The sequence below is a fragment of the Nansenia antarctica genome (assembly GCF_963989245.1).
Source record: "Nansenia antarctica genome assembly, chromosome: 1".
Lineage (NCBI taxonomy): Eukaryota > Metazoa > Chordata > Actinopteri > Argentiniformes > Microstomatidae > Nansenia > Nansenia antarctica.
The window spans coordinates 36,755,099-36,782,938 of record NC_137674.1 but is presented as its reverse complement, the minus strand read 5'-3'; the positions used below and the strand labels follow the sequence as shown (position 1 = coordinate 36,782,938).

Here is a 27,840-nt window from a genome sequence, read left to right as displayed (position 1 = left end):
TGTCTATAACATCATATAATACACGGAAGGACGATTATTTGGGGGGGTTGAAACGTAATTAGGGGAGTGAAATGACTTTAAAAACGACAGGATGTTTATTATGGAGGTTACTCTGGTCCAATACTCCTCCAGGTCCCTTGCCCGTGCGGAGGTTAGCAGAAGTCGCCAACCATCGATGCAGCTCAAGTCAACCAGCCAAGTCAGCTAAGGTGCGTGTCTTTCTATCCACGGACCCCCATGGGGATCCGAAGTGATATAAAGAGTTTACCTCGATCAATTCTCTTCATCGATATCACATTTTTCCCACAATTTTGCATGCTATACGATGCCACCATTTTTTCCCCGAGACGGTAAACACGGCCTAAGTCACATCCAGTTTTCTCCAACTGGAGAATGTGTCATGTCCGGTTTCAACGCCGAATTTCCATACCATTGGTCGGCCAACCCCAAAAAAATCCCCCCCCCCCAAAAAAGAAAGAAATCTGATACATGAGAAAGGTCAAAGATGGTGCCAACATATCTCCAAATGGCCTAAACATATAGGTGTCCGCCTAAACATACCTGTACTAAAACAGGTACAAAGTTGCATTTGCTCACATTACTAGCATCAACTTTGGCACAAGTACTAATAAGACCCTGGAGTACTGATTCATAGATGATTTGGGCTTGGTTATCAGGTTTCCAAGGTGATATTCACTGTAAAAGCTGTTGTTTTTTTAGGCGGAGACTGAATTTGAGATGTTTTATAATGTTCTAGCTCTATTTACTCTGAGCTCTGACACAGTAACATAGATTTTGATTCTGACACTTCTACAGCCACCCCACAGGTGTTAGCTTTCATTTGATAACAAGATCATTATGAAGGCCCTTGTGATTGTGGAGATATTCTATATTCACTGTGGGCATGTCATTTCGAGCAGAAAACCAGAAAAACTAGGTGGATAAGAAGAGGTTTTTAAGGTGCGTGTTAAGGTGCGTGTTAATGGACCAACTTCTATAGCGCGGCCTCTCATTCACCTATTCACACACACACACACACACACACACACACACACACACACACACACACACACACACACACACACACACACACACACACCAATAGTGGCAAGCAACCATGCAAGGCGCCGGTCTCATTTGGAAGCAATTTGGGGTTCAGTGTCTTGCCCAAGGACACATCGACACGTCGCCAGCTGGGGTTCGAACCGCCAAACCGCCGTCCGCCTTGCGATCATTAGACACCGGCTCTACCTCCTGAGCCACAGCCGGGTCTAAGACAGAGAGACCAGAGTGTTTGTCAGGTACCATGGGGACTTATTTAATAATACACAACTCTGGGAGAGACTACTAGTTCCAGTGGGTATGTTCCATGAAACTGGAACGTTCTTGTACAAACTAGTATAACCCACAAACATTAGTTAATGTGTAGCTGTTCTGTTCGTGAGGTTTGTTGACTGTTTGTAGTGAGAGTTATGAGACAGAGTGAGTCAATAGACCTTGGTAATTAGATTCAGGAAGTGCTTCTGAGAGGTGCAGATGTGATGTTCAACATGTGGACCTGGACTCACCTTCTGATCTGGGTCTGTTTCACCAGTCACTGATGTCGGTGATGATGTTCGACTGATGTTCGAAGGCAGTAGCTTCCTCTATCCTCCTCTGATGAACACACAGGGTGGGGAGAGAGGACTGTTCACTGGTGTTGTGGGCAGATAAGTGTCACCGACCGTGGAAAATATCTTGAGTTCAACCCCCTAATGAGTTCAGCCACTAAATAAATAAATAAAATAAACTCAATTACATTTTTGCTCAGAATGTTTAGAAGTTACCTTTGCAAATGAACACGTCCATATTTTATGGGTTGGTTTACTGAACTGTTTCAGGGTTTATATAAGGTCATATGAGTTGGAGAACAGGTTAAGAATTAACAGTAGACTAGTAAGTAATATATTATGTACCCAACCTATCAACTCCCCTAGTTCACTGACTGCTCCCCCCTCCAATTAGTACATAAGACCCCTCATTAATGAAGAATGCAGAAGCTATTACTTTTAAACACCAACCCTCTACCACCCTGTACAGTTTTATACTGTAAAAAAACCAAAACAAACATATAACAAGTTAATTCTTCCTTCTTCAAGCATCGTGACTGGCCCCTGGCCCAAGCATAGATTTGGCCTACTTTATCTTGCACCATATTCCACCCTTTAAGCACACAGCATTTAACTGGACTGATGTCAATGGTATTCCTATACGTTGGGCAAACAGCATTTAACTGGACTATCAGCACCGACCCTATGCCCATTGCCCACGTCCTCATAAGAACCACCTCATAAGCACGACCGGGTCTGGCCCTATAACCACCTTTACCCAAACGGCCAGGCCTGTTCTACCTCCAACCTGTGTCTATCCTATATCCTCCCTCAGACCTGTGTCTATTCTATATCCTCCCTCAGACCTGTGTCTATCCTATATCCTCCCTCAGACCTGTGTCTATTCTATATCCTCCCTCAGACCTGTGTCTATCCTATATCCTCCCTCAGACCTGTGTCTATCCTATATCCTCCCTCAGACCTGTGTCTATCCTATATCCTCCCTCAGACCTGTGTCTATCCTATATCCTCCCTCAGACCTGTGTCTATCCTATATCCTCCCTCAGACCTGTGTCTATTCTATATCCTCCCTCAGACCTGTGTCTATCCTATATCCTCCCTCAGACCTGTGTCTATCCTATATCCAAACGACCGGGTAGACAGCAACTATAACCTTCTATTGACTTATATACAACCTATTTACGTTGCATGCACATTTTCTTGAATAACCAACAGCTCAGATTCTTCCTAAAGTTAGTTCTTTGACCGGGAAGACGCACACACAGGTATTTTACAGTTTGAACGCCCAGAATGAAGCACACGACTAGACTATATAAAAGCAGCCCGCTGCTTACTTTGTTTGTGGGCCCTGTTCCAGGTTGTCCCAGGTTGTTCTAGGTAGTTCTAGGTTGTTCCAGGTTGTTCCAGGTAGTTCCAGGTTGTTCCAGGTTGTTCCAGGTAGTTCCAGTTAGTTCTAGGTTGTTCCAGGTAGTTCCAGGTAGTTCCAGGTAGTTCCAGGTAGTTCCAGGTAGTTCTAGGTTGTTCCAGGTAGTTCCAGGTAGTTCCAGGTAGTTCCAGGAAGTTCCAGGTTGTTCCAGGTAGTTCCAGGTACTAGTTCTAGGTAGTTCCAGGTAGTTCTAGGTTGTTCTAGGTTGTTCCAGGTAGTTCCAGGTTGTTCCAGGTAGTTCCAGGTTGTTCCAGGTTGTTCCAGGTTGTTCCAGGTAGTTCCAGGTTGTTCCAGGTAGTTCCAGGTTGTTCCAGGTAGTTCTAGGTTGTTCCAGGTAGTTCTAGGTTGTTCCAGGTTGTTCCAGGTAGTTCCAGGTTGTTCCAGGTTGTTCCAGGTAGTTCCAGGTTGTTCCAGGTAGTTCTAGGTTGTTCCAGGTAGTTCTAGGTTGTTCCAGGTTGTTCTAGGTAGTTCTAGGTTGTTCCAGGTTGTTCCAGGTAGTTCCAGGTAGTTCTAGGTAGTTCCAGGTAGTTCTAGGTTGTTCCAGGTTGTTCCAGGTAGTTCTAGGTAGTTCTAGGTTGTTCCAGGTTGTTCCAGGTAGTTCCAGGTAGTTCTAGGTTGTTCCAGGTTGTTCCAGGTAGTTCCAGGTAGTTCCAGGTTGTTCTAGGTAGTTCTAGGTTGTTCCAGGTTGTTCCAGGTAGTTCCAGGTAGTTCCAGGTAGTTCTAGGTTGTTCCAGGTTGTTCCAGGTAGTTCTAGGTAGTTCTAGGTTGTTCCAGGTTGTTCCAGGTAGTTCCAGGTAGTTCTAGGTAGTTCCAGGTTGTTCCAGGTTGTTCTAGGTAGTTCTAGGTTGTTCCAGGTAGCTCTAGGTTGTTCTAGGTAGTTCTAGGTTGTTCCAGGTTGTTCTAGGTTGTTCCAGGTAGTTCTAGGTTGTTCCAGGTTGTTCTAGGTTGTTCCAGGTTGTTCCAGGTTGTTCCAGGTTGTTCCAGGTAGTTCTAGGTTGTTCCAGGTTGTTCCAGGTTGTTCCAGGTTGTTCTAGGTAGTTCTAGGTTGTTCCAGGTTGTTCCAGGTTGTTCCAGGTAGTTCTAGGTTGTTCCAGGTTGTTCCAGGTTGTTCCAGGTTGTTCTAGGTTGTTCCAGGTAGTTCTAGGTTGTTCCAGGTAGTTCCAGGTAGTTCCAGGTAGTTCTAGGTTGTTCCAGGTAGTTCCAGGTAGTTCCAGGTAGTTCCAGGTAGTTCCAGGTTGTTCCAGGTAGTTCCAGGTAGTTCTAGGTAGTTCCAGGTAGTTCTAGGTTGTTCTAGGTTGTTCCAGGTAGTTCCAGGTTGTTCCAGGTAGTTCCAGGTTGTTCCAGGTTGTTCCAGGTTGTTCCAGGTTGTTCCAGGTAGTTCCAGGTTGTTCCAGGTTGTTCCAGGTAGTTCCAGGTTGTTCCAGGTAGTTCTAGGTTGTTCCAGGTAGTTCTAGGTTGTTCCAGGTTGTTCCAGGTAGTTCCAGGTTGTTCCAGGTTGTTCCAGGTAGTTCTAGGTTGTTCCAGGTAGTTCTAGGTTGTTCCAGGTTGTTCTAGGTAGTTCTAGGTTGTTCCAGGTTGTTCCAGGTAGTTCCAGGTAGTTCTAGGTAGTTCCAGGTAGTTCTAGGTTGTTCCAGGTTGTTCCAGGTAGTTCTAGGTAGTTCTAGGTTGTTCCAGGTTGTTCCAGGTTGTTCCAGGTAGTTCCAGGTAGTTCTAGGTTGTTCCAGGTTGTTCCAGGTAGTTCCAGGTAGTTCTAGGTTGTTCCAGGTTGTTCTAGGTAGTTCTAGGTTCCAGGTTGTTCCAGGTAGTTCCAGGTAGTTCTAGGTAGTTCCAGGTAGTTCTAGGTTGTTCCAGGTTGTTCCAGGTAGTTCCAGGTAGTTCTAGGTAGTTCTAGGTAGTTCTAGGTTGTTCCAGGTTGTTCCAGGTAGTTCCAGGTAGTTCTAGGTTGTTCCAGGTTGTTCCAGGTAGTTCCAGGTAGTTCTAGGTTGTTCCAGGTTGTTCTAGGTTGTTCCAGGTTGTTCCAGGTAGTTCCAGGTAGTTCTAGGTAGTTCCAGGTAGTTCTAGGTTGTTCCAGGTAGTTCTAGGTAGTTCTAGGTTGTTCCAGGTTGTTCCAGGTAGTTCCAGGTAGTTCTAGGTTGTTCCAGGTTGTTCTAGGTAGTTCTAGGTTGTTCCAGGTAGCTCTAGGTTGTTCTAGGTAGTTCTAGGTTGTTCCAGGTTGTTCTAGGTTGTTCCAGGTAGTTCTAGGTTGTTCCAGGTTGTTCCAGGTTGTTCTAGGTAGTTCTAGGTTGTTCCAGGTAGCTCTAGGTTGTTCTAGGTAGTTCTAGGTTGTTCCAGGTTGTTCTAGGTTGTTCTAGGTAGTTCTAGGTTGTTCCAGGTAGTTTTAGGTTGTTCCAGGTAGTTCTAGGTAGTTCTAGGTAGTTTTAGGTTGTTCCAGGTTGTTCCAGGTAGTTCTAGGTTGTTCCAGGTTGTTCCAGGTTGTTCTAGGTTGTTCCAGGTTGTTCTAGGTTGTTCCAGGTTGTTCCAGGTTGTTCCAGGTTGTTCCAGGTTGTCCCAGGTTGTTCCAGGTTGTTCTAGGTTGTTCTAGGTAGTTCTAGGTTGTTCCAGGTAGTTTTAGGTTGTTCCAGGTAGTTCCAGGTAGTTCTAGGTTGTTCTAGGTTGTTCCAGGTTGTTCCAGGTTGTTCCAGGTTGTTCTAGGTTGTTCCAGGTTGTTCCAGGTAGTTCCAGGTAGTTCTAGGTTGTTCCAGGTTGTTCCAGGTTGTTCCAGGTTGTTCTAGGTTGTTCCAGGTTGTTCCAGGTAGTTCTAGGTTGTTCCAGGTAGTTCTAGGTAGTTTTAGGTTGTTCCAGGTTGTTCCAGGTTGTTCCAGGTAGTTCTAGGTTGTTCCAGGTTGTTCCAGGTAGTTCTAGGTTGTTCCAGGTTGTTCCAGGTAGTTCTAGGTAGTTTTAGGTTGTTCCAGGTTGTTCCAGGTTGTTCCAGGTAGTTCTAGGTTGTTCCAGGTAGTTCTAGGTTGTTCCAGGTTGTTCCAGGTAGTTCCAGGTAGTTCTAGGTTGTTCCAGGTTGTTCCAGGTTGTTCCAGGTTGTTCTAGGTTGTTCCAGGTTGTTCCAGGTAGTTCTAGGTTGTTCCAGGTTGTTCCAGGTAGTTTTAGGTTGTTCCAGGTTGTTCCAGGTAGTTCTAGGTTGTTCCAGGTAGTTCCAGGTTGTTCCAGGTAGTTCTAGGTTGTTCCAGGTTGTTCCAGGTTGTTCTAGGTAGTTTTAGGTTGTTCCAGGTTGTTCCAGGTAGTTCTAGGTAGTTCTAGGTAGTTCTAGGTAGTTCTAGATAGTTTTAGGTTGTTCCAGGTTGTTCCAGGTTGTTCCAGGTAGTTCTAGGTTGTTCTAGGTTGTTCTAGGTAGTTCTAGGTTGTTCCAGGTTGTTCTAGGTTGTTCCAGGTAGTTCCAGGTAGTTCCAGGTAGTTCCAGGTAGTTCCAGGTTGTTCCAGGTAGTTCCAGGTAGTTCCAGGTAGTTCCAGGTAGTTCCAGGTAGTTCCAGGTAGTTCCAGGTAGTTCTAGGTAGTTCCAGGTAGTTCTAGGTAGTTCCAGGTAGTTCTAGGTAGTTCCAGGTAGTTCCAGGTAGTTCCAGTTAGTTCCAGGTTGTTCCAGGTTGTTCCAGGTAGTTCCAGGTAGTTCCAGGTTGTTCTAGGTAGTTCCAGGTAGTTCTAGGTAGTTCCAGGTTGTTCCAGGTAGTTCCAGGTAGTTCCAGGTAGTTCCAGGTAGTTCCAGGTAGTTCCAGGTAGTTCTAGGTAGTTCCAGGTAGTTCTAGGTAGTTCCAGGTAGTTCTAGGTAGTTCCAGGTAGTTCCAGGTAGTTCCAGTTAGTTCCAGGTTGTTCCAGGTTGTTCCAGGTAGTTCCAGGTAGTTCTAGGTTGTTCCAGGTAGTTCTAGGTAGTTCCAGGTAGTTCTAGGTAGTTCCAGGTAGTTCCAGGTAGTTCCAGGTAGTTCTAGGTAGTTCCAGGTAGTTCTAGGTAGTTCCAGGTAGTTCCAGGTAGTTCCAGGTAGTTCTAGGTTGTTCCAGGTAGTTCTAGGTAGTTCCAGGTAGTTCCAGGTAGTTCTAGGTAGTTCCAGGTAGTTCCAGGTAGTTCCAGGTAGTTTTAGGTTGTTCCAGGTAGTTCTAGGTAGTTCCCGGTAGTTCTAGGTTGTTCTAGGTTGTTCCAGGTAGTTCCAGGTTGTTCCAGGTTGTTCCAGGTTGTTCTAGGTAGTTCTAGGTAGTTCTAGGTTGTTCTAGTATAGTTTAGAGGTATAGTTATGGGCTATATACAGTGAGAGTTTATGTACAGTATCTAGTGTGCAGAAGTAATGTCAGGTGACGTGCAATATACAGTAGTACAAAGGTAGTAATGTAAACATCAGTAGTGCAAAGGTTATAGAGTGATCACATTAGCACACTATCAGCCTGTGCCGATTAATGCTAGAAATCTGTTTGCTAAATGGGGGGGAGAGATATCTAAATACTTTGTCTGTAGTTGTCCTTTGTGATGAGAGGGAGGAACGGAATGCTCTGATGTTCTGGGAAGAGATGTTCTGGGGGGAGGAGAATTGGGGGGGTAAAACGTTTACAATGTAAGGTTCTTCTGATCAGCTTTCAGATGTACTTATGTTAATGTTGTAAAATACATTGTTAAAAATTAAATATTCTGTACCCTGTGTGCTTGTACTTCACCTCCTGTTTTGTTTTCTGTTGTTTCTTTTCTTTCTGTTTAGTTTTAACTGTCTTTGACACTTCATCACCTCCACTGTTTTTAACCTGACTGTATCTTGCTGTGTCTTTTGCCCTGTGAAGTGTCCATGGGTGATTTGAAACGCACCATACAAATATATATATATTTTTTTTTTTGTGCAGAGGTTTGAGTTCACCCCCCCTGCCGGCTCCAAGCACGACTGGATCGGCCCCCCAGACCGGCTGTCCAACCTGCGGCCCGTCATCTACCACGTCCCCGAGCAGGAGACGGAGCTGGAGGGGCAGCTGAGGAACCTGAGGCAAGGGACGGAGAACTGGAACCACGAGTTCTGGACCAACCAGAATATCACTTTCAACAAGGTTTGCGTCGTCCTACATTTGCAGTTTTTCGTTATCGCCACTAGAGGGCAGCAGCACACTGAGGGAGTCAGAGGCCAGTACCCGTATCTCAATGTTTCTCTTCTCTGATTCAGGAGAAAGATGACTTCATCGTCTCACAACTGAAGGCAAAAGGCTTGTCTGTGCGTGATGAGCAAGGTAAGAGGATATAATATAATAATAATAATAATAATAATAATAATAATAATAATAAATGCCGTTTTACTTATGGTTTTATCCAAAGTGACTTACATTGCAGTGAGTGCATACATTTTTCAGTATACAGTATCTATGGTCCTAGTGGGAGTCGAACCCACAACCTAAGTGTTGTTAGCGCCATGCTCTACCAGCTAAGCCACAGAGGACCACTGAGGATGTAAACGCCTCTGATATCGTGTGTTGGAAGGATCCCAGACTGATAGACGTTAGTTTGTTTTTGTCCTTGTCTCCGCAGGAAGGAGGAGGGCTCTGAACAGTGAGGAGATGGCCGTCTTCTACAAACACTTCCTGGACACAAACTGCAAAAGACACGCAGATTACAACAAGTAAGCGAGCCCCATAACCACAACAACCGACATCACAAGGAAACAAGAACCTAACCTGTCTCTCTTCACAGAGAGTATGACACTGAGGGCTTCAACATTAGTATTTTTGGTTTCTGGCACTTCCCACAGATCACAGTGGGGTTGGTCAGACGGGGGGGGGGGTATTCCACACCAAAGGAAAATCCAGGCTTATTGTTCACAAGTCTCGCGAGACTTGTCAGAATAAGCCTGGATTTTCCTTTAGCAACGTTGATGGAATACCCCCCTGAACTTTAAAATGTCTCCCGAGGTGGCCCAGTGACAGTGTTGTTCTCTCTTCCTGTCCCTCGTCTGATTGGCTGACAGGGAGTGGTACAGACGCAACTTCACCATCACCTTCCTGATGGCCCGGGTGGCTGTGCAGAGCGCCTGGAGGACCCTCACAGAGAGCGGCAGGAGAGGCTCCCCCACCACGTGATGCTCAATAAACACACTCTCTCCTACTCCCTCACCTCATGTCTGGTCTCCTGTTTCTTATTGGTGACCTCTGCCATAGATCAAAGGTCAAATAACAAGGAAACATGCGAGGGAGTAAAGCTTGGAGGAATGTAATCGTCTAGAATTAGTCAAAGGTAATATGTTGATTATGAATGAATGCATTTATTTGACACGTTCTTAAAATGGGGTATGCCGTTAGCGGCTCCAAAGGAGTCTACAAAGCATAGGCTACACGTATAAAAGAGAAAGAAAAAACGTCAAGGATAACACAAGAAAGCCAGAGGTTTATTTCCATTGTGGTCCTTTCCATTATGTATGTATTTAAACACAAGTGTTTTCATAGCTTAACTCTGAATTGAGCTGGATAATGAGAAGAAAAGAGGGTAGTCGGTAACAGATCAGTTTGCTCATCATCATTATCACTGGTCTCCTACAGTCTCCCACCTTATCAATATGTATGGACTGCCACATCTTTTGAATGCAAATGAAAATTAAGTGCATGTCATGTGAAGAAATGTATATTATATTTAGGTTTTACTATATTGATATTAGATTTGTCACCATACCTTACCCCTACTGGTATTTTAATGAAAAAAAGAAAAAAAAGGTCTTGTCTTGGTCAATGGGAGTTTTCCTGGATGCACAGTCTACAGGTTTTTTTTGCCCTTGCCTTCATGCGTGCTCTGTCATCATGTGAAGCGCATTGGATCACATTTTGTGAGAAATGCGCTATACAAATAAAACTTGATTTGATTTGATTTGGTCATTCAAATACTCATTTACAAGGCTTCACTGGCCTGATCACAGACCGGCAGAGCTTTCGTTCCTATTCTCCACATTCAACATGACACAACTTTTCCCATCTAAATCTGAATGATGATTGCATTCAGTTTCACACTGGACAGACGGTAGCAACACTGGACAGACGGTAGCAACACTGGACATACGGTAGCAACAGTCACCTCGACTGTCGCATGATTGTTATTGTCACTTCCCCTTTAAAACCTAGGCTGGATGACATCATTATCTAGGGGTGCGTTCGTGAATTCGCTCTGAAAGCGCCGGAACGCACACTGGGTTCAACTTCATAGCGAGACCAAGTAATTTGATTGGACAAGAGGCATTCCGTGAGTGCTGATCAGATTTCCAGAGCGTGTTCACGAACGCAGCCCGTAGGAAGAGCGCTGTGGGGGCGCGAGGCGACGCCATTTTCCGCCAAAGCAGCGAACCGACAAATGTGTTTCGCTGCTGTCAGTTGGTCTGGTTCGGTCAGTCTGGTTCGGTTAGGGTTTTACAGCAGGTTAGTCTTGTTAGATTAGGTTTTCACAAATGAAACGTAGTGTTATTGACCTGGTGCGACCATGTAAAACAGGCGAATATGTTCGAGTTTAATTTGATCTCCTCTTCCTGGTCTTAATGTTGCTAGTAGCAGCAGTGACAGCTAGCTGCTGAGTGATTTAGTCAGCGAGAACGACAAGAAATCACAGCCCGTGACAGCCAGGTGGTTTTGTCCCCGGCTAAGTCGGTCCAACTACAAAAACAGGTCTTCCTAAAGCTACAGCAGACCTGTTCTCTCCGGTGTCGGTACCAGAAACGGCGACCCGACGTTACGAGCCTCCCGGTTGGGCGACGGATGTCCTACAGAACGGTAAGAACCGGGAGTCTGTCAGCCGCTGTCAGGTCGATTCAATCTGGGATCGTCTTTTTGTAATGAATCGTGACACTATTAGCTACTGTTATTATGAGTTAACTTCACATAGATCATTGTGTTGACTGCGGATAATCTCAGTCTTTGTTTTGACTGAACAGGTTCTACAGGTTTATCCAATAAATCTGTGAACCGAGTGAAGGAAGTGCGGAGCGCTGCTTACACACACTGACCTGTCTATCTGACCGTGTGTGTGTGTGTGTGTGTGTGTGTGTGTGTGTGTGTGTGTGTGTGTGTGTAACCCTGGTCCAGCTACTGTAGTATGCGATACTTCATGCACACTCACTCCTTCACTAGTGCTATGTTCCTGGGTTAGAGTTAGGGGTGTCATTGACATTCAGGACGGGATGAGTCTCTCTGGAAGGACTCTTGCCCCCTGTGAAAGCGTGCCTGTGTTGGGTGGAGGGAGGGATGCAGGGGCGGTGGTGGTGGCCAGGGGGGGCCAGGGGGGGAGCAGGAAGGGACACTGGGGGCTTCAGTGTATCCAGGGTGACAGCTGGGGAGTTTGAATGTCAGACACTGCTGTAAGCAAGGTGTCTCTGGATGTGAAACCAACCGGGTTTGTTTTTGCGAAACAGGCTAAAGGGACACACACACACACACACACACACACACACACACACACACACACACCGTGTCCTCCCATTTCTCTTTCCTCACCTCTCCTCACCACACACACAAACACACACACACACAGAGTCTCACACACAGAGTCACACACACACACACACACACACACACACTCACACACACACACACACACACTCACACACACACACACACACACACACACACACACACACACACACACCGTGTCCTCCCATTTCTCTTTCCTCACCTCTCCTCACCACACACACTCGCACACGCACTCGCACTCGCACTCGCACTCGCACTCGCACTCGCACTCGCACTCACACTCACACTCACACTCACACTCACACTCACACACACACACACACACACACACACACACACTCACACACACACACACAGACCGTGTCCTCCCATTTCTCTTTCCTCACCTCTCCTCACCACACACACACACACACACTCGCACACGCACTCGCACACGCACACGCACTCACACTCACACTCACTCACACTCACACACACACACACACACACACACACACACACACACACACACACACACTCACACATACACACACACAGTCTGTCAGTCTATACATTTTCTCTTGCACACAGTGTTTGCAGCCATGCCAACAGTTAGGTCTCCTCCTCCTCATCCTTTGCCTCTTGGAAAGCTTTGCAGAGAGCTTGTTGTTGTGTGACCCCCCCCCCCCCCCCTGTGGTGCGACCCCCCCCTGTGGTGCTGTTGGTGTGTCTGTTGTGTTGGTATGGTGCTGCTGTTTGTCTTGGCTACCGTCCGTGTTATGATTTGAGGAACTTGAGATTTAGCCTCGATATGTAATAATCCTGTCACTGTGTTAGGAAGTCCCTCTTCTCTGGAACTCTCTCCCTCAACCACTCAGAGACTCACCCTCACTCTCCACTTTTAAATCCCACTTCAAAACATACCTGTTCTCCCACGCGTACAACCTTCCCTACCTCTAACCATCTCCCCTAACCCTGCCACCCCCCTCCCCCCCTGGACATTGCTGTGTTAATTGTTCCCTGTGCTTGTTCGTTAACTCTGTGTTCTATGTGCTCATGTTATCTGTTGCTTGTTGTTTCTGTGTTTTCTGTTTTTCCCATATTGTCAGCGTCTTTGAGCCCCGGAAAATATTTTTTACATTTTATTTAACCTTTATTTAACCAGGCAGGGCCAATAAGAACGAATTCTTATTTACATTGGCGGCCTGGAATTAATGAATGAATGAATTATTATTATTATTATTATTATCATTATTATTACAACACTGTGCACACTGACACTGTCCCCTTGTGTTAATCTGGAGCGGTAGTCTTTTCTTTCTTTTTTCGACCTCTCTATTTATAGACTGCTCGTTTTAGACTCTCTATTCAACCTAAACAAAAAAGAAAAGAAGAAAAAACAAACAAAGTGGGGTAATAATTTTGATGCTGATCAGCACTGACCGGAGGAGGGGAGAGAGGGCAGCGCAGTTGGTTGGGCTTGTACATTGTCTCCATTGTGGGGTGATTTCACAGCGATGAAATGCCCTCGGCCTGGGGCAAGGTAACCATGCAACACCATGAAGGAGCGACTCTCCCAAACCAGCCGCTACTTAAAAAGAGGAATTGTGGTGGCCTGGGGTGGTCCAGTGGACCGCGGTCTACAGTGCACACATACTGTATGCCCATGTCAGCATGGGTTCGAATCAGGCCCATGCCCTGCTGACATCTCTCTCCCTTCTTCTCCTTACTTTCCTGTCTGTCTTAACTGTATCTGTCCAATAAAATGAAAGATATGAGTGGGACTGCCCCACCTAAAAAAACTAACAAAAACCCCCAAAAGGGAGCGAGGAATTGTCCTAGCCAGAGGCCATATTTCATATGTTGTTGTTTCTGCACGAGGCATTTACTCCTGTCAGACACAGAGCCGTCTTCTTCATGAGTCACAGCTGGAGCGATTATCCTCCTCGTCCACTGCAGCCGCCCTGCGGTCTGACTGAGGGAGCAGCCATGGAGAGGATGTGTTATAAGTCGTTAATGCGTTTCCTGTCGCGTGAACTTCTCACACGGGGGAGTTGGGACTGGTTTTTGTAGAGCCGTGTTGGTCTCTAGAACTGACGCACACACACACACACACACACACACACACACACACACACACACACACACACCCAGCATGGGGTTGGGGTGTGTCTCTTCAGGCTCGCTCGTCTTCACTGAGTCATAGCTCATGAATATCAGCTTACACATCGCTGACTAACCCTCTCATAGCTCCTTACACCCTCTAAATGACTGATTAGCCCTGTCAGAGCTCCTTATACCATCTACTAAGTAACCCTCTACATCACTGACTAACCCTCTACACCACTGACTAACACTCTACATCACTGACTAACCCTCTACACCACTGACTAACTCTCTACACCCACTGACTAACCCTCTACATCACTGACTAACCCTCTACATCACTGACTAACCCTCTACACCACTGACTAACCCTCTACATTACTGACTAACCCTCTACACCACTGACTAACCCTCTACATCACTGACTAACCCTCTACACCAGGGCTGACTAACCCTCTACATCACTGACTAACCCTCTACACCAGGGCTGACTAACCCTCTCACAGCCTTACTCCCTCGACACCACTGACTAACCCTCTACGCCCACTGACTAACTGTCTACACCCACTGACTAACCCTCTACACCACTGACTAACCGTCTACACCCACTGACTAACCCTCTACACCACTGACTAACCCTCTCAGAGCTGCCTTACTCTCTACATCTTCGTGCCAGAATGTCAGCCAGTACTCTTTTGTTCCTCTTCTCTGGTTATGATATGAAGATGGAGGTCTTATGGTTTATTCAGACATCTCTGGAGAGATGCTACAAGAACAGCAGTTCTCTCAATTATGTAGAAGGAGCGTTGACTTATTGATTAAACCTGACTTATTGATTAAACCTGATTTATGGATTAAACCTGACTTAGGGATTAACCTTCCCTAAAGATTAAGCTTCTTTCCTTAAACTTCATTTTCTTCAGCGTTGGTAACCTTGGGTGTGTGTTGCTTTCTAGGCATGCTGTTGATGCACTTAATCCCTAAGTCTTTTCTACTTCTGCACTATTGGGAAAGGACTGTTTCTGAGGTACAACCCTTTCTATGATCTATACACAGTAACAGCGTAAACCTGATGCTAGGCTTGTGTTTCCTGCCTCTGAGGGCTCTGAGTCTCCCTGGGCTACGCTGCTGCAAACCAGATATTTACATTTCAAACGATATCATCAAACATACTTCCCTCTCCATCCCTGCAGTGTTTCCCCGACCTGGTATATCTAGATATCTATAAATATCTGGAGAAATACAAATGAAAACCACAGCTTTGATATTTGATACTACAACAATATGCTGTCACGTTGAGTTTCGTTTCACACTCTCTATCTTGATGGGTTTGTTGTGCTTCACGTTGCCATGGTTACCACAGGTAGTGGTACAGTGCAGAGCAGGGCCTTGTATTCCCATGTATACTATGTATCTATCTATTCATCCTGCCGTGTGCCCCAACCCCCCCACTATTGTCACACTGCCAGCCAACAAGCTATAGTACTGGCTATAGTCATGTGTCCTGTCTCCTCGTGTGTGTGTTCCTCTTCCTCTTCCTCTTCCTCCTCATTGAGGTTATAGAGTTCTCTAGTTTTTTTTTCTCCAAACTCTCCTGCTCATTCTGTTACCAAGAACCCACAGAAGTGAAAGATATTTTCACATGTCTCTGCCTCATGAGGAGATATATATTCAGGATATTCTGATTCAGATTCAGATAACGTTTATTGCCATTATGCTTGACACATATAGGAATTTGTTTTGGCATTACAGTAGGTGCGTTTATGCTTTTTTCACATGTGTACAAAAACAAATGCAAAAACAGGACAACACAGGACGGACAGTGCATTGGATAGTGCTATATATATATATAAAGTGCAGTGCAGAGTTTTTCAATGGGTCCAGTGCATATTCAGTCCTGAGCAGACTTGGGGGTGGGGGGGAGAGGGAAGCCAGTCATTTAGCAGCCTGGCGGCTGAGGGGAAAAAACTGAGCCTGTGGCGGGCCTTTTCTGTTTTAGGCAGCCGCAACCTTCTGCCAGAGGGAAGCAGGGTGAGGAGGTCGTGGCCGGGGTGGGAGGGGTCGGCCATGATCTTCCTTGCCCTCTTCAGAGCCCTGGTGTCTTGCAGGGAGTTGAGGGTATTGAGGGGAGTTGCACGTATAACCCTCTGCAACTTGGCCTTGTCCTTGGCCGTTGCAGCAGGGAACCAGGTGATGATGGAGTGGGTGAGGATGGACTCTATGATGGCCGTGTAGAACTGGACCATCATGGACCTCGGCAGCCTGAATTTCCTCAGCTGCCGGAGGAAGAACATCCTCTTCTGGGCCTTCTTAGTGAGGGCCTCGGTGTTCCGCTCCCACTTTATGTCCCGAGAGACGGTCATGCCTAGAATGCGGCATGACTCCACGGAGGCCACCGGGGTACCTCCCAGCGTGATGGGAGGGGGCAGGGCTGCTTTCCTGCGGAAGTCCACCACCATCTCCACTGTTTTTAGAGCATTGAGCTCCAGGTTGTTAAAACTGCACCAGCTCCGCAGCCCCTCGATCTCACCCCTGTAGGCAGATTCGTCCCCCCTGGAGATGAGGCCCACCAGGGTGGTGTCGTCTGCAAACTTCAGGAGCTTGACCGAGGGGTGGCGGGAGACACAGTTGTTGGTGTACAGGGAGAACAGTGCTAAATCTAGCTTCAATCTGCTTTTTTTCTGTTCTCCGGTCATAATAACTCGCTGCCTTTCTGCGCAGCCTGAATCAAAGTGGACTGTCTGAATCAATTAGTGGCGGAGGAAATTCATTCGTGGCGGCCCGCCACGAATAAATGCATATAGAGGAAACACTGGTTGACGCCTTGAAGCACGCTGGGACGTGACACAGCTCCAGCGAGGCATTGAAGATGTGGGTAAACACCGGGGCCAGCTGGTCGGCGCAGTGCTTCAGGACGGAGGGAGAGACGGAATCCGGACCAGCTGCCTTCCGGGGATTCTGCCTCTTGAACAGCCTATTTACCTCTCGCACTGTGACAGAGAGAGAGAGAGATATATTTATATATATATGATATATTATTCATATATATGAGATATATATTCAGGATAATGACAGTTTAACAGCAGTATGAAGTATAGGTAGCCTGTAAACCCAGTGGGGTATTGGTTGAAAGCTAATGGAGACTCAAATAGTTCCTTCACACTAACCTATGAGGCAAGTTGCCAGGCAACTGTTTGCTTGCCTGGGTAGCCAGGCAATATATATTGATTTAAGATAAGACTATCATTTTCAAACCAAATTGTAACCAGGGAGTAGCTGAAAAGGACTGTATAATTTAGGAAGGGGCTGGTTATCTAACTAATGGAGCTAAATAGGCAGTGTAGGAGGATACAGGCAGGGGGCGCCAGCAAACCGGTAGACTAGCAGTTACTATAGTTAGCATTAGCATGGGAACTAGCATTAGCATTAGCCTTGTAATTAGCATTAGCATTTAGCATTGGAACTAGCATTAGCATTAGCCTTACAAACAACTAACACACGGTAACGGTATCACATATGAACAACACATTTATTATACATGACGGTTGTATACATCCCCATATATACATTCCCTCCCGCCGGCCACACACGCACTCAATCACTCACGGATAGTCTCTGGCCTGAACAGGCTTATAGTTCAGGGCTGTGGTGCGCGTTGAGGCCTGGTTGGATGGCATGTGCGTCGATGAAGTTAGCCGACGAAAGGGGGGGGTGACGTAGCAACGCGGAGGGAAAGGGCCGTCTTCGTGGTCCACCACGAGGTGAAGGGCCCAAGTCCGGTGGTCCGCGTCGAAGCTCCGCTGGAGTCAGTGTTCGGTCGCAGTCCGCTCGTGGAGGCGACGATTATGTCCAGCTGGCGTCTCGCTTGGTCCAACGTTGAACAGCCGGCTGCTGGCAAGGCGGTCCAACGGGAACACAACTAAACGGGCTACAGTGGTACACTCAATAATCGCTTTCCTGGCGTCCTCAGCTTCTGCACGGTGTGCGTCGTACTGAATCCGCCATCTTACATTGACTTCGCGTTACTCTCTCTCTTATTTGGTCTCTCTCGTTCTGATGCTCATCACCCACTGACTCGCGGACTACTTCCGTTTCTTATATATACACCACCGAACGTAGCATCCGGGTCACGGACACACCCCGGATACTACGTCATCAAACATATGCATAAACATTACAAGAATAATACATACACTTCACGAAACGTATATGAATAGTATGGAAAATAAGAAAGGAATAACTGGGGCAAAATAGGGCTGGTTTGGGGAAACTAAAACTGGCTCTAAAACTGTGGGCCTTCACAACAGCCGCCCCATGAAACCCTCGGTTTCAGTTAACTAAGAAGGCACACTGGCTATGCTGCTCTAGCAGCGTGAGGTAGGAGGGGATAGTGTCTTTCGTAATTTGAGGGAGCTCAATCAGGCGTGCCACAGGTCGGGTGTAAGTGCGACCACCAACGTCCACGATGGCCGTCCGCACCCTTCCATCCGGACCCGGCAGGACCTTGGTCACTCTGCCTGTCTGCCAGGCGGCGCGTGGAAGGGACTGGTCGATCACCAGTACCACGGCACCTTCGGACAAGTTGTCTCTCTCCCTCAGCAGAGTCTTCTGCTTCTCCTCCTTCTCCAGGGCGCGGATGTGCTCCTCGAAGCAGATCAGAGCGTCTTCCTTGTCCATGTTCTGCAGCGCCTCGTACTCAGCGAAGGTGGGGTTGTCCAGCAGGTACTGCTGGGCCTCGGACCAGGTGGTGCGGTAGGTGACGTTGGCCATGTTGTCCAGAATGCTCTTCAGCGCCTCCCAGTTCCTCGTCCTGAGCTGCTTGGCTTGTTCCTTCTCCTTCTTAGCCTTGTAGGCCTTGAACGCTTGCTTCTTCTCCCTCAGCTTGGGCAGGGCGCTGTAGCGTGGGTCGTTGATGATCATTCTCATGGTTTGCTCCCATGACGCGTTGGATGAACCACCATTCTCCTTCAGAAGCTCTTTGAAGGCCTGCTTGGCCTCCTCTTTTGGGTTCCACTTGTACGTTTTCTTCGCCAACTCCGGCCTTTCCTCCTTGGAGGCGTCTACAATACTGGCTGAGACTTCCATGGCTGACGTGTACTCGACGGAGTTGACGGGTGCGTCAATGCTGACCTCGGCCACGTGAGGGTGCATGGCCACCTGCAGGTGTTCCTCGGCAACAGCTGTTGCCGCCATGGCACGGTAGCGCCACCACCGGGACTCCTTAGTCTGGGAGTTGTAGTAGTAAGGCTTTCCCGTGTCAGACTTGTACTCCTTCCACGGGCACTTAGACAACATTTGCTCAGCAGGAGATTTCAGGTCGTCTGGTTTCTCCCCTGAGGACTGTTTAGTCTCGGTGTTGTAGAAGTAGGTCTTCCCATCCAGAGACTTATGCTCTGTCCACAGAGACTTCTTCTTTGGTTGGTCATCCTGTGGTGAACCAGTTGTGGTACTAACTGTTCCAGGTGCACTGGCAGCAATAGATTCCACTCCAGGCGGTCCGGTTGGTCGGTTTGCTTCTTCGGTTCGGACATGGAGGGATGACGTAGCTCTCCCGTCTCTATCTCTCCCCTCGGTAGCGCCTTGGAGGGCCCACCCAAGCGCAGTCTTAACAGCCATCGGGCAGCCTCGTGGTCCTCTCAGCGGAGGACGGAGCGACACGATCAGTTCAGCGTTGTCCGAGCCGATGAGAAGGGTTGGCTCCGCTCCTTCTATCGGATGTAGGTCTACTCGCCGTAGGTGGGGATATCTGGCGCGTAACCTCTCCAGGGGGTAGTCGTAGCGGGAGAGCGCTAGCTGGTCGGCGGTGAAGACATTCTGAAGCCGATGTCTATCCGACGGCCGCCCCGCCGGGGAGATAGAGAAGTTGATTCTCGCCCCGGTGACCTCTTTAAGGTCGCGACGTATCGTGCGCAGAGTCAGCTTCTCCGCAGTCCCTTGGAGCCCCAACTGGCGCACTGCCCCCTGGAGAAGGATGGTCCGTTCCGACCCGTCGTCTAGAACGGCGTACGTGTCGTACACAGCGTTGTTGTGGTGAAGTCGGACCTTCACCACCTTCAGTAGAACCTTGGAGCCGCTGCTCTGTGGCGAGTCTAGGTAGTAGACAGGGGTTTCCTCTTCCGGTGCGCGACCGGACCTAGGGCTTCTGTTGCCCTCCGTGGACCTGGCGAGGGAGACCTCGTGTAGGATGTGGAGGTGGACCTCCTCACAGCGGTTGCACTTCCTCCTCAAGGTGCAGTTCTTCGCCAGATGGTCGCGCCCACAGTTCCAGCACCTCTTGTGCTCCTCGAGCCACCTCTGCTTGGCCTCGGTACTCAGGTTGTTGAAGTCACTGCACTCATTGAACCAGTGCTCGCTGGGGCAGTACGGACATGGCGGTGGACCTCTCCGTCCCTTTTGAGGGGGTTGAGAGGAATCCTTTCCCTCAGGTCGGGCTTTCCTCTCTCTCCGAGGCTCCTCCTCCGTGTGCAGCACTCCTACTGGGCGTCCTCTGTTCGAGCTCGGCCGGTCCCAGCGGTCTCCCTTCTCCCTCTCCTTCTTCGGCTCAGCGTAACCCATGGCGTCTACGTTGGTGTCATGCACTTCCTCCAGTAGGAACTCCGCGAAGGCAGCCATGCTCAGACCCAACTTCCCGGGGTTACGAACGCGCTGCTGTCGCCGGAACCTCTCCTGCCGGAAGCGTGGGATCTTGCGGAGCAGCCGCTCTACGTTGGAGGTGCTGTTGATCTCGCTGGCGCCAGCTGGGCCCTGCGTCTTCAGCATCCCAACCAAGGTGTGCACGCGGAGCGCGAAGTCATCCAGCGCCCGGTCATCCTTGATGGGGGCCTGCTGTTCGAGGGCTTGCAGTTCAGCAAGGGCGTGGTTCCAGGGACGACCGTAGCGGGCATCCAAGTCCGCGAGCGCTCTGGTGTAAGGTGTCGGTGCGGAGGCATGGGCCAGTACCATGTTGTGGGCTCTGGGGTTCCTCACATGCTGAAGGAGAATCGCATATTTGTAGGACTCTGAGCAGGAGTTGTCCAAGAGCGTGTCTAGGCAGATGCGTAGCTCCACATACTGGCTCCTGTCCTCGTCCTTGAAGAAGGGGAACTTGGGTCCCTCCACCTGGGGGAACATCCTGTAGTGCAGGGGTCGGCAATAGGCGGCCCGCGGGCCATTGCTGGCCCATCACCAATAATATTTGGCCCAGCAGAATATTTGGAGAATCCACTTTTTTTTCTTTTTTTTTTTTTTCTTTTTTTTTTACAATATCCGACCGACAGTCCCACATATAGCGCCTATAATGTCCGAATAGAGAATCTACCTCCACCTGAATAATGCTTATTGTACTTTTATCCATGTTGAGAGTGAATGACACAGGGACAGACAATCAGGCAGCGGGGTGCACCGAAGCGCACTGACGCTGAACCCCTCATAGTGAATCATAAGTAGGTGGACAACGTGTAGTGCTGAAATAGCCGTGTGTGGTTTGAAAAAAATAACACCAGCTCAGTAAATAATTCAAACGTAATGTTTACGTATATGTGACTGCAACACACATATGAACAGTAACAACGCAAATTCAGTTTAATATTCTGAAAAACATTGACAACAAAATCGGTGAAAAAAAGAAAAGAAAGAAAAGTAATCCGCTTATGCGAGGGGTGGTGGTGCATAGGCCTATGCTCCTGAAACGACAGAGCAAACACGCTATTAGGGATAATAATTACAATGAGCCATTCATTCAAAATATACAAAATACAATTAGGTTATTAAATACAATAACGACAGGCTTGGTACTCACTTAATGTGAAAAGTGGCATCTCCCATCGGTCAGTATTTGCTTGATATCTGGTTATATGGACGTCACTTTAATCCGCAGGCAGTTCTCAAGTTTTTTTTTGCATCAATCGATTCCTCTCGTGCGTCTTTATCACATTCATTGAGGAAAAGGACGACTCGCATGTATAGAAAGGGAACATTGTGAGCACGGAAGATGTGAGTCTCACAACGGCTTTGCGTTGATGAAACCAGGTAGGATGAACATTATAGTTCGCTGTCCATTCCTCTTTAAATGCCCTGTTTTCACCGTCAACTTTCCTCTTTACACCTTTGGAGAGTGACATGATGTTTCTCTTGCTAGTTAGCAGGTTAAATGTTTAGCTAACTTCACCCGGCACGCAAACAACCAATCCAATAATAATGTGACCTTGTCTGGGAGGAGGGGGGAATCATTCAGAATGAAAGTATGTTAAATAATTATTAGAATAAGCTAGGCTGCGCTACATCGTCAGTCCACACATTTATTATTCAAAACTATGGAAAAGGGTGAAACTACGTTTCAACGTTGTTGAGAATCACAACACAAACTTGCTAGTCAAGCCAAAATACTGCAACGTAATGGATTGGACTGCTACCTAGTTAACTACAACACTACTTTACATTGTTACCTAGTTAACTACAACACTACTTTACATTGTTACCTAGTTAACTACAACACTACTTTACATTGTTACCTAGTTAACTACAACACTACTTTACATTGTTACCTAGTTAACTACAACACTACTTTACATTGTTACCTAGTTAACTAGAACACTACTTTACATTGTTACCTAGTTAACTACAACACTACTTTACATTGTTACCTAGTTAACTACAACACTACTTTACATTGTTACCTAGTTAACTACAACACTACTTTACATTGTTACCTAGTTAACTAGAACACGACTTTACATTGTTACCTAGTTAACTACAACACTACTTTACATTGTTACCTAGTTAACTACAACACTACTTTACATTGTTAGCAGGCTCACAAAACAAGCTGTGTTAGTTGACTAGCGATGTGTACATTTTTCGAAAGAAAAGTCAAAGCATTAGAATGTGTCACATTTTTTAACAATCAATTACTTATGAATGAATTAATGGAATGAATGAATGGTCTTTATTGTCATTGCTACAGTACAGGTACCAAACAACGAAATTTAGGAGGGGTGGCTCCCCTGGTGTTAGGAAAAAAAAAAAGTTCGGGCCCGCCATCTAGTGGCTCAAAATGTTTTTGGCCCGAGGCCAAACCTAATTGCCGACCCCTGCTGTAGTGGATCATCGGTGCTGGAGTGACGGTCTGGGTGTCCGGCCTGCATGCATTTTGGTGCACTGGAGGACCTAGGGGTGTGCTACGCTCTTGGGGGATGGCTCCCCTCCCGGGCAGCGACGCTGGCTCCCTCTGGGCCGCGTAGCGGTCGGGTCCCTGGTCCTCTTCCTTCCAGGTGGTCAGCTGGGCCTGTAGTTGGACAGTCATGGCGGGGGTCATGGAGCCATCGGCGGGGGGTTCAGGAGATGGCACTCGAGAGGGCCGTGCGGATGATGCTCTGGAGCTACGGGCCGACGGAGTTCTGCTGATGCACACGTCGCGCATGGTCTGCATCATTTCCTCCATCTTCTCTGCGTGCAGTTGCTCTCTCGCCATCTGCCTCTCCGCCGCGCGTTCCGCCCCCTCCATCTGGAGGCGCTCGCGCTCGTACTGGATGCGTTCCCTCTCTAACGCCTCCTGGCGCTGTCTCTCCGCCGCACGTTCCGCTCCGTTCATCTGCCTCTCCGTCTGGAGGCGGTCGCGCTCCATCTGGAAGCGTTCACGTTCTAGCGCCTCCTGGCTCTGCCTCTCCGTCTGGAGGCGGTCGCGCTCCATCTGGAAGCGTTCACGTTCTAGCGCCTCCTGGCGCTGTCTCTCCGCCGCGCGTTCCGCTCCGTTCATCTGGAGGCGTTCGCGTTCTAGCGCCTCCTGGCGCTGGAGGCGTTCACGCTCGAACTGGAGTCGTTCCCGCTCTAACGCCGTCTCGGCCTGTTGGCGCTCCCGCTCTAACGCCATCTCGGCCTGTTGGCGCATACATTCGGACAGCGCGGCACTACTCCCTCTGGAGTGCAGGCTATCCGCCCCAGAGGCAGAACTGCCCACGGAAGCCCTGGACCGGTAGGAAGCCACTGAGCGGCAGGAGCTAGGTCTCGAGCGCGCCGTACTGGGAGGCAGATCGTTAAGGCTGAGGCCCTCCCTCTTCCGCCCGCAGGCGCTGTCGGACCGGGCCTCTCCTTCCTGTTCTTCCGTTTCCACGGCAAAACCCTGCGGTTCTGCCATCTCATCCTCAGGCTGGTGCTCTTTGAGGGCTGTCTCAGTGCTAGCCACCCGCGCGCCGGCGGACACCTCGGCCTCTCCGACCACTGTATCCCGTGGAGTGCGCTCCTCGCTACCACTCAGTGAGCTTTCGAGCTCAAGCTCATACTCCTGTAACCTCGGAGGCAACCGCGGGACTCTCTGTGGTCGTGGCTCAGGGGGCGGAGAAGGGGGGGTAACTGTCTGGTCTGGTTGGCTGCGCTCAGCCATGCTATCACTACACTACCTATCCGGCTCGAAGGACCAATTGTAACCAGGGAGTAGCTGAAAAGGACTGTATAATTTAGGAAGGGGCTGGTTATCTAACTAATGGAGCTAAATAGGCAGTGTAGGAGGATACAGGCAGGGGGCGCCAGCAAACCGGTAGACTAGCAGTTACTATAGTTAGCATTAGCATGGGAACTAGCATTAGCATTAGCCTTGTAATTAGCATTAGCATTTAGCATTGGAACTAGCATTAGCATTAGCCTTACAAACAACTAACACACGGTAACGGTATCACATATGAACAACACATTTATTATACATGACGGTTGTATACATCCCCATATATACATTCCCTCCCGCCGGCCACACACGCACTCAATCACTCACGGATAGTCTCTGGCCTGAACAGGCTTATAGTTCAGGGCTGTGGTGCGCGTTGAGGCCTGGTTGGATGGCATGTGCGTCGATGAAGTTAGCCGACGAAAGGGGGGGGTGACGTAGCAACGCGGAGGGAAAGGGCCGTCTTCGTGGTCCACCACGAGGTGAAGGGCCCAAGTCCGGTGGTCCGCGTCGAAGCTCCGCTGGAGTCAGTGTTCGGTCGCAGTCCGCTCGTGGAGGCGACGATTATGTCCAGCTGGCGTCTCGCTTGGTCCAACGTTGAACAGCCGGCTGCTGGCAAGGCGGTCCAACGGGAACACAACTAAACGGGCTACAGTGGTACACTCAATAATCGCTTTCCTGGCGTCCTCAGCTTCTGCACGGTGTGCGTCGTACTGAATCCGCCATCTTACATTGACTTCGCGTTACTCTCTCTCTTATTTGGTCTCTCTCGTTCTGATGCTCATCACCCACTGACTCGCGGACTACTTCCGTTTCTTATATATACACCACCGAACGTAGCATCCGGGTCACGGACACACCCCGGATACTACGTCATCAAACATATGCATAAACATTACAAGAATAATACATACACTTCACGAAACGTATATGAATAGTATGGAAAATAAGAAAGGAATAACTGGGGCAAAATAGGGCTGGTTTGGGGAAACTAAAACTGGCTCTAAAACTGTGGGCCTTCACAACACAAATAGATAATCTAATTTCAACTGCGCAAAACCCCTTTTAGTGATAATACTAAAAGTTGTGTGGTGAAACCTAATCGGTAACAGAATGATCACATCTGAAAGTGGATTGGCTAAGGCTACTTTCACTTGTACAGGAGATTGTACTGAAGCTAACAGGGTTAGCATCTGTCATATTGGAAGAACCCATTTGGAACCCTTTTAAGTTACATGTAGAACCCTATTGGGTTCTAGACCTGTTTTCACATGGGCTGCCTTCTACAAGGAGCCCAAATAGGGCGGCTGTGTCTCAGGAGGTAGAGCCGGCGTCTAATGATCGGAAAGGCGGCAGATCGGCGGTTCGAGCCCCGGCTGGCCACATGTCGAAGTGTCCTTGGGCAAGACACTGAACCCCAAACTGCTCCCAATGAGCGGGCTGGCGCCTTGCATGGTAGCTTGCTGCCATCGGTGTGTGAATGTGTGTGAATGGGTGAATGAGAGGCTGTTGTAAAGCGCTTTGGAATAAGGTGCATAAGTCAGTCTTTTTTTTAATATATATATATATTTTTTTCCCCCCCACATTTTATGAACAACAAACATCAACAACAAAAAGAAAAAAAACATACATACATACACAAGGTCATGGGATCAGCAAATACAGCATATAAACATACAATCAGTACAAAGAATCACCATCTTCATTGGCTAAATAATCGCACCATTTTTCCCATCGTTTTTCCCCCAACTCTCTGAAGCCTTAAAGAGAAGGTCATTTGTTCCATTAAATACAAATGCTCAACTGTTTGAACAAAAAGACCGACAGTAGGACAGCTTTTCTGAATAAGTCAGTCTTATAAGTCAGTCCTATATAAGTCAGTCCTATAGAAGTCTATCCTATATAAGTCAGTCCAAATAAGTCAGTCCATATAACGGCCAAGCTCCACCATGGCCATCGAGCATTGCGTCAGTGTTGCGTCTAATGTGCGTTGCGTCCGAAATTGGGATCAAATGCATTGTAATCAATGAAAGCTGCTCCACCTGCTGCGTTGCGTCAGCGTTGCGTTGCGTCAGCGTTGCGTCCGATGGCTGCGTCCAAAGTAGACATTCCAAAAAGTTTGATTTTTGACGGTGGACGCAGACGTCACAATGAGACCAATTGTACCACGTGGTACCACAGACAGCTCCAAGTACGAGCTAGCCAGTGGAGCTAGAGTAGAACGTTGACGCAACGTTGACGCAACGCAGCAGGTGTAGCTTGGACAACGGGAAGTTGACGCAACGCCGATGGCGAGTTGACGCTTCGGCCTGCTTCTTTTCCCCTTTTCCATTGTCGTCCCAGGTCGGTTCGGGTCGCTTCTTTAGCTCCACATCAAGAGCAGGGTCTAAATTTTAACATCCGGATCTTTTTGCCAGGCTGCGTGTGACGTGTGACGCTGCACACCGTTGATTGGTCAATGGAAATCGTCATCCCATGTCCATAGATTTCTTCACTAACCGCCATCTTGAAATACCACATTCGCTCTAGGAAAATGTCATTAGAGTTTCTGTAATAGCTTATTAATAAAGATTCGAAAAAGTATGCTGACCATCGTATTATCTTAGTTTAATGTCATTTCAATGCATCAATGAACAATAAACTTTTATTTACAACAACCATAACACAAAAATCGCTATTATGCACCGTCTTTGCCCGTGAATAACACCGGCTGTGGAGGTGGTACAAACACAATACTCCTTTGCTAACTTCACCATCGGTATACGGTCATTTTGAGACCTTAACCACCGCGCTGACACCCCGAGAAGTTATGCTTTTAACCGTAAACTCGATGAACCGGGAGTTCACCCGCTTCTGCTGCTGTGCTGTCCAGCCATTTTCGCCGTTCACTCATGAGTCAAATGCCGGTAGATTCGCGTCTTGTCGGCGTTTCCCGATGATGATACTACAGTTCATAAAGCAGACAAGTGAAGGCAGTGGTTTTAAGGGTTCAAAAAACATGACTTTATTATGTGTACATAGCTTCCTCTCTCTCTTTCTCTTTCTCTCCAAAAACATCATGGCTGTTGTTGCTGTGTACACCCGGAAGCTTTTTGCCAGGCTGCGTGTGACGCGTAACTCCGCCTACTATCGTCTACTCCTCCTACTAGTCCGGGTCGGTTTGTGTATAATGGAAAACCAGAACTGATCTAAAGCGGGCTGAACCGACCTGACGTGAACCGACCTGGGCCGACCTGGGCTGCTGATGGAAAAGCCCCATAAGTCAGTCCTATATAAGTCAGTCTATATAAGTCAGTCCATATAAATCAGTCTATATAAGTCAGTCTATATAAGTCAGTCCATTTACCATTTATTCCATTTAAATGGGTTGTACTCGGGTCTTTAAAAGGGTTCCACAGAGACAGCCATAAAACAGTGTGAAGTCATATTAATTTAGTAGTTACAACCCACTGCATCAGCATTCTCACACATCACCCTTATCTCATGCTCTCATGCAAAAAGGAGACATTTAGTCATTGTTGTTGAGTAGAGTGTGGAAATCAAACCAAGCGAATCACACAAATATGTAGCCTAGCGTAGAGTAACTGCCATTGAGAATGATGACATACATGTTGCACACACACACACACACACACACACACTTCTACATAGAGGAAAGCAGGGGGCTTTGTCCTCACCAGTGAAGAGTGACTGACACAGACGGTGTGGTGTGAGTGTCCTTAACACAGACCCTGAGGATCCATCCGTCTCACAGGCAGACAGGAAAGAGCGTTTTCGTTTGCAGAGGCTGATCTCTGAGGTAAAACTAGGAGCAGATTGTCTCGGTGCATGCGTGTCATTACTTGACATAGACCTAC

The 27,840-nt window shown here is 47.9% G+C and overlaps 2 protein-coding genes across 2 annotated transcripts in view; both read left to right on the top strand.

The window, feature by feature from the left end:
• The first annotated feature begins 19 nt into the window (after nt 1–19).
• coa8 (cytochrome c oxidase assembly factor 8) lies at nt 20–9,164 on the top strand. Its single transcript, XM_080550617.1, has 5 exons — nt 20–209; nt 7,903–8,100; nt 8,214–8,277; nt 8,573–8,663; nt 9,009–9,164. The coding sequence occupies exons 1-5, from the start codon at nt 72–74 to the stop codon at nt 9,118–9,120; spliced, it is 603 nt and encodes a 200-aa protein (XP_080406743.1). The 5' UTR covers nt 20–71; the 3' UTR covers nt 9,121–9,164.
• Nucleotides 9,165–10,441: 1,277 nt separating this feature from the next.
• The window catches only part of klc1a (kinesin light chain 1a), a 57,533-nt gene continuing 40,134 nt past the window's right edge, over nt 10,442–27,840 (top strand). The window contains exon 1 of the mRNA XM_080531597.1: nt 10,442–10,788. The gene's annotated coding sequence lies outside the window, so the exon portion shown is untranslated. The remainder of the gene's footprint in view (nt 10,789–27,840) is intronic.

Bases quoted from the DNA above. Each gene is read 5' to 3' on its own strand.
- coa8 (XM_080550617.1), top strand. From the start codon at position 72: ATGACTTTAAAAACGACAGGATGTTTATTATGGAGGTTACTCTGGTCC. The intron at 210-7,902 runs GTGCGTGTCTTT...TTTTTTGTGCAG, and splicing joins AACCAGCCAAGTCAGCTAAG to AGGTTTGAGTTCACCCCCCC. The intron at 8,664-9,008 runs GTAAGCGAGCCC...ATTGGCTGACAG, and splicing joins AGACACGCAGATTACAACAA to GGAGTGGTACAGACGCAACT.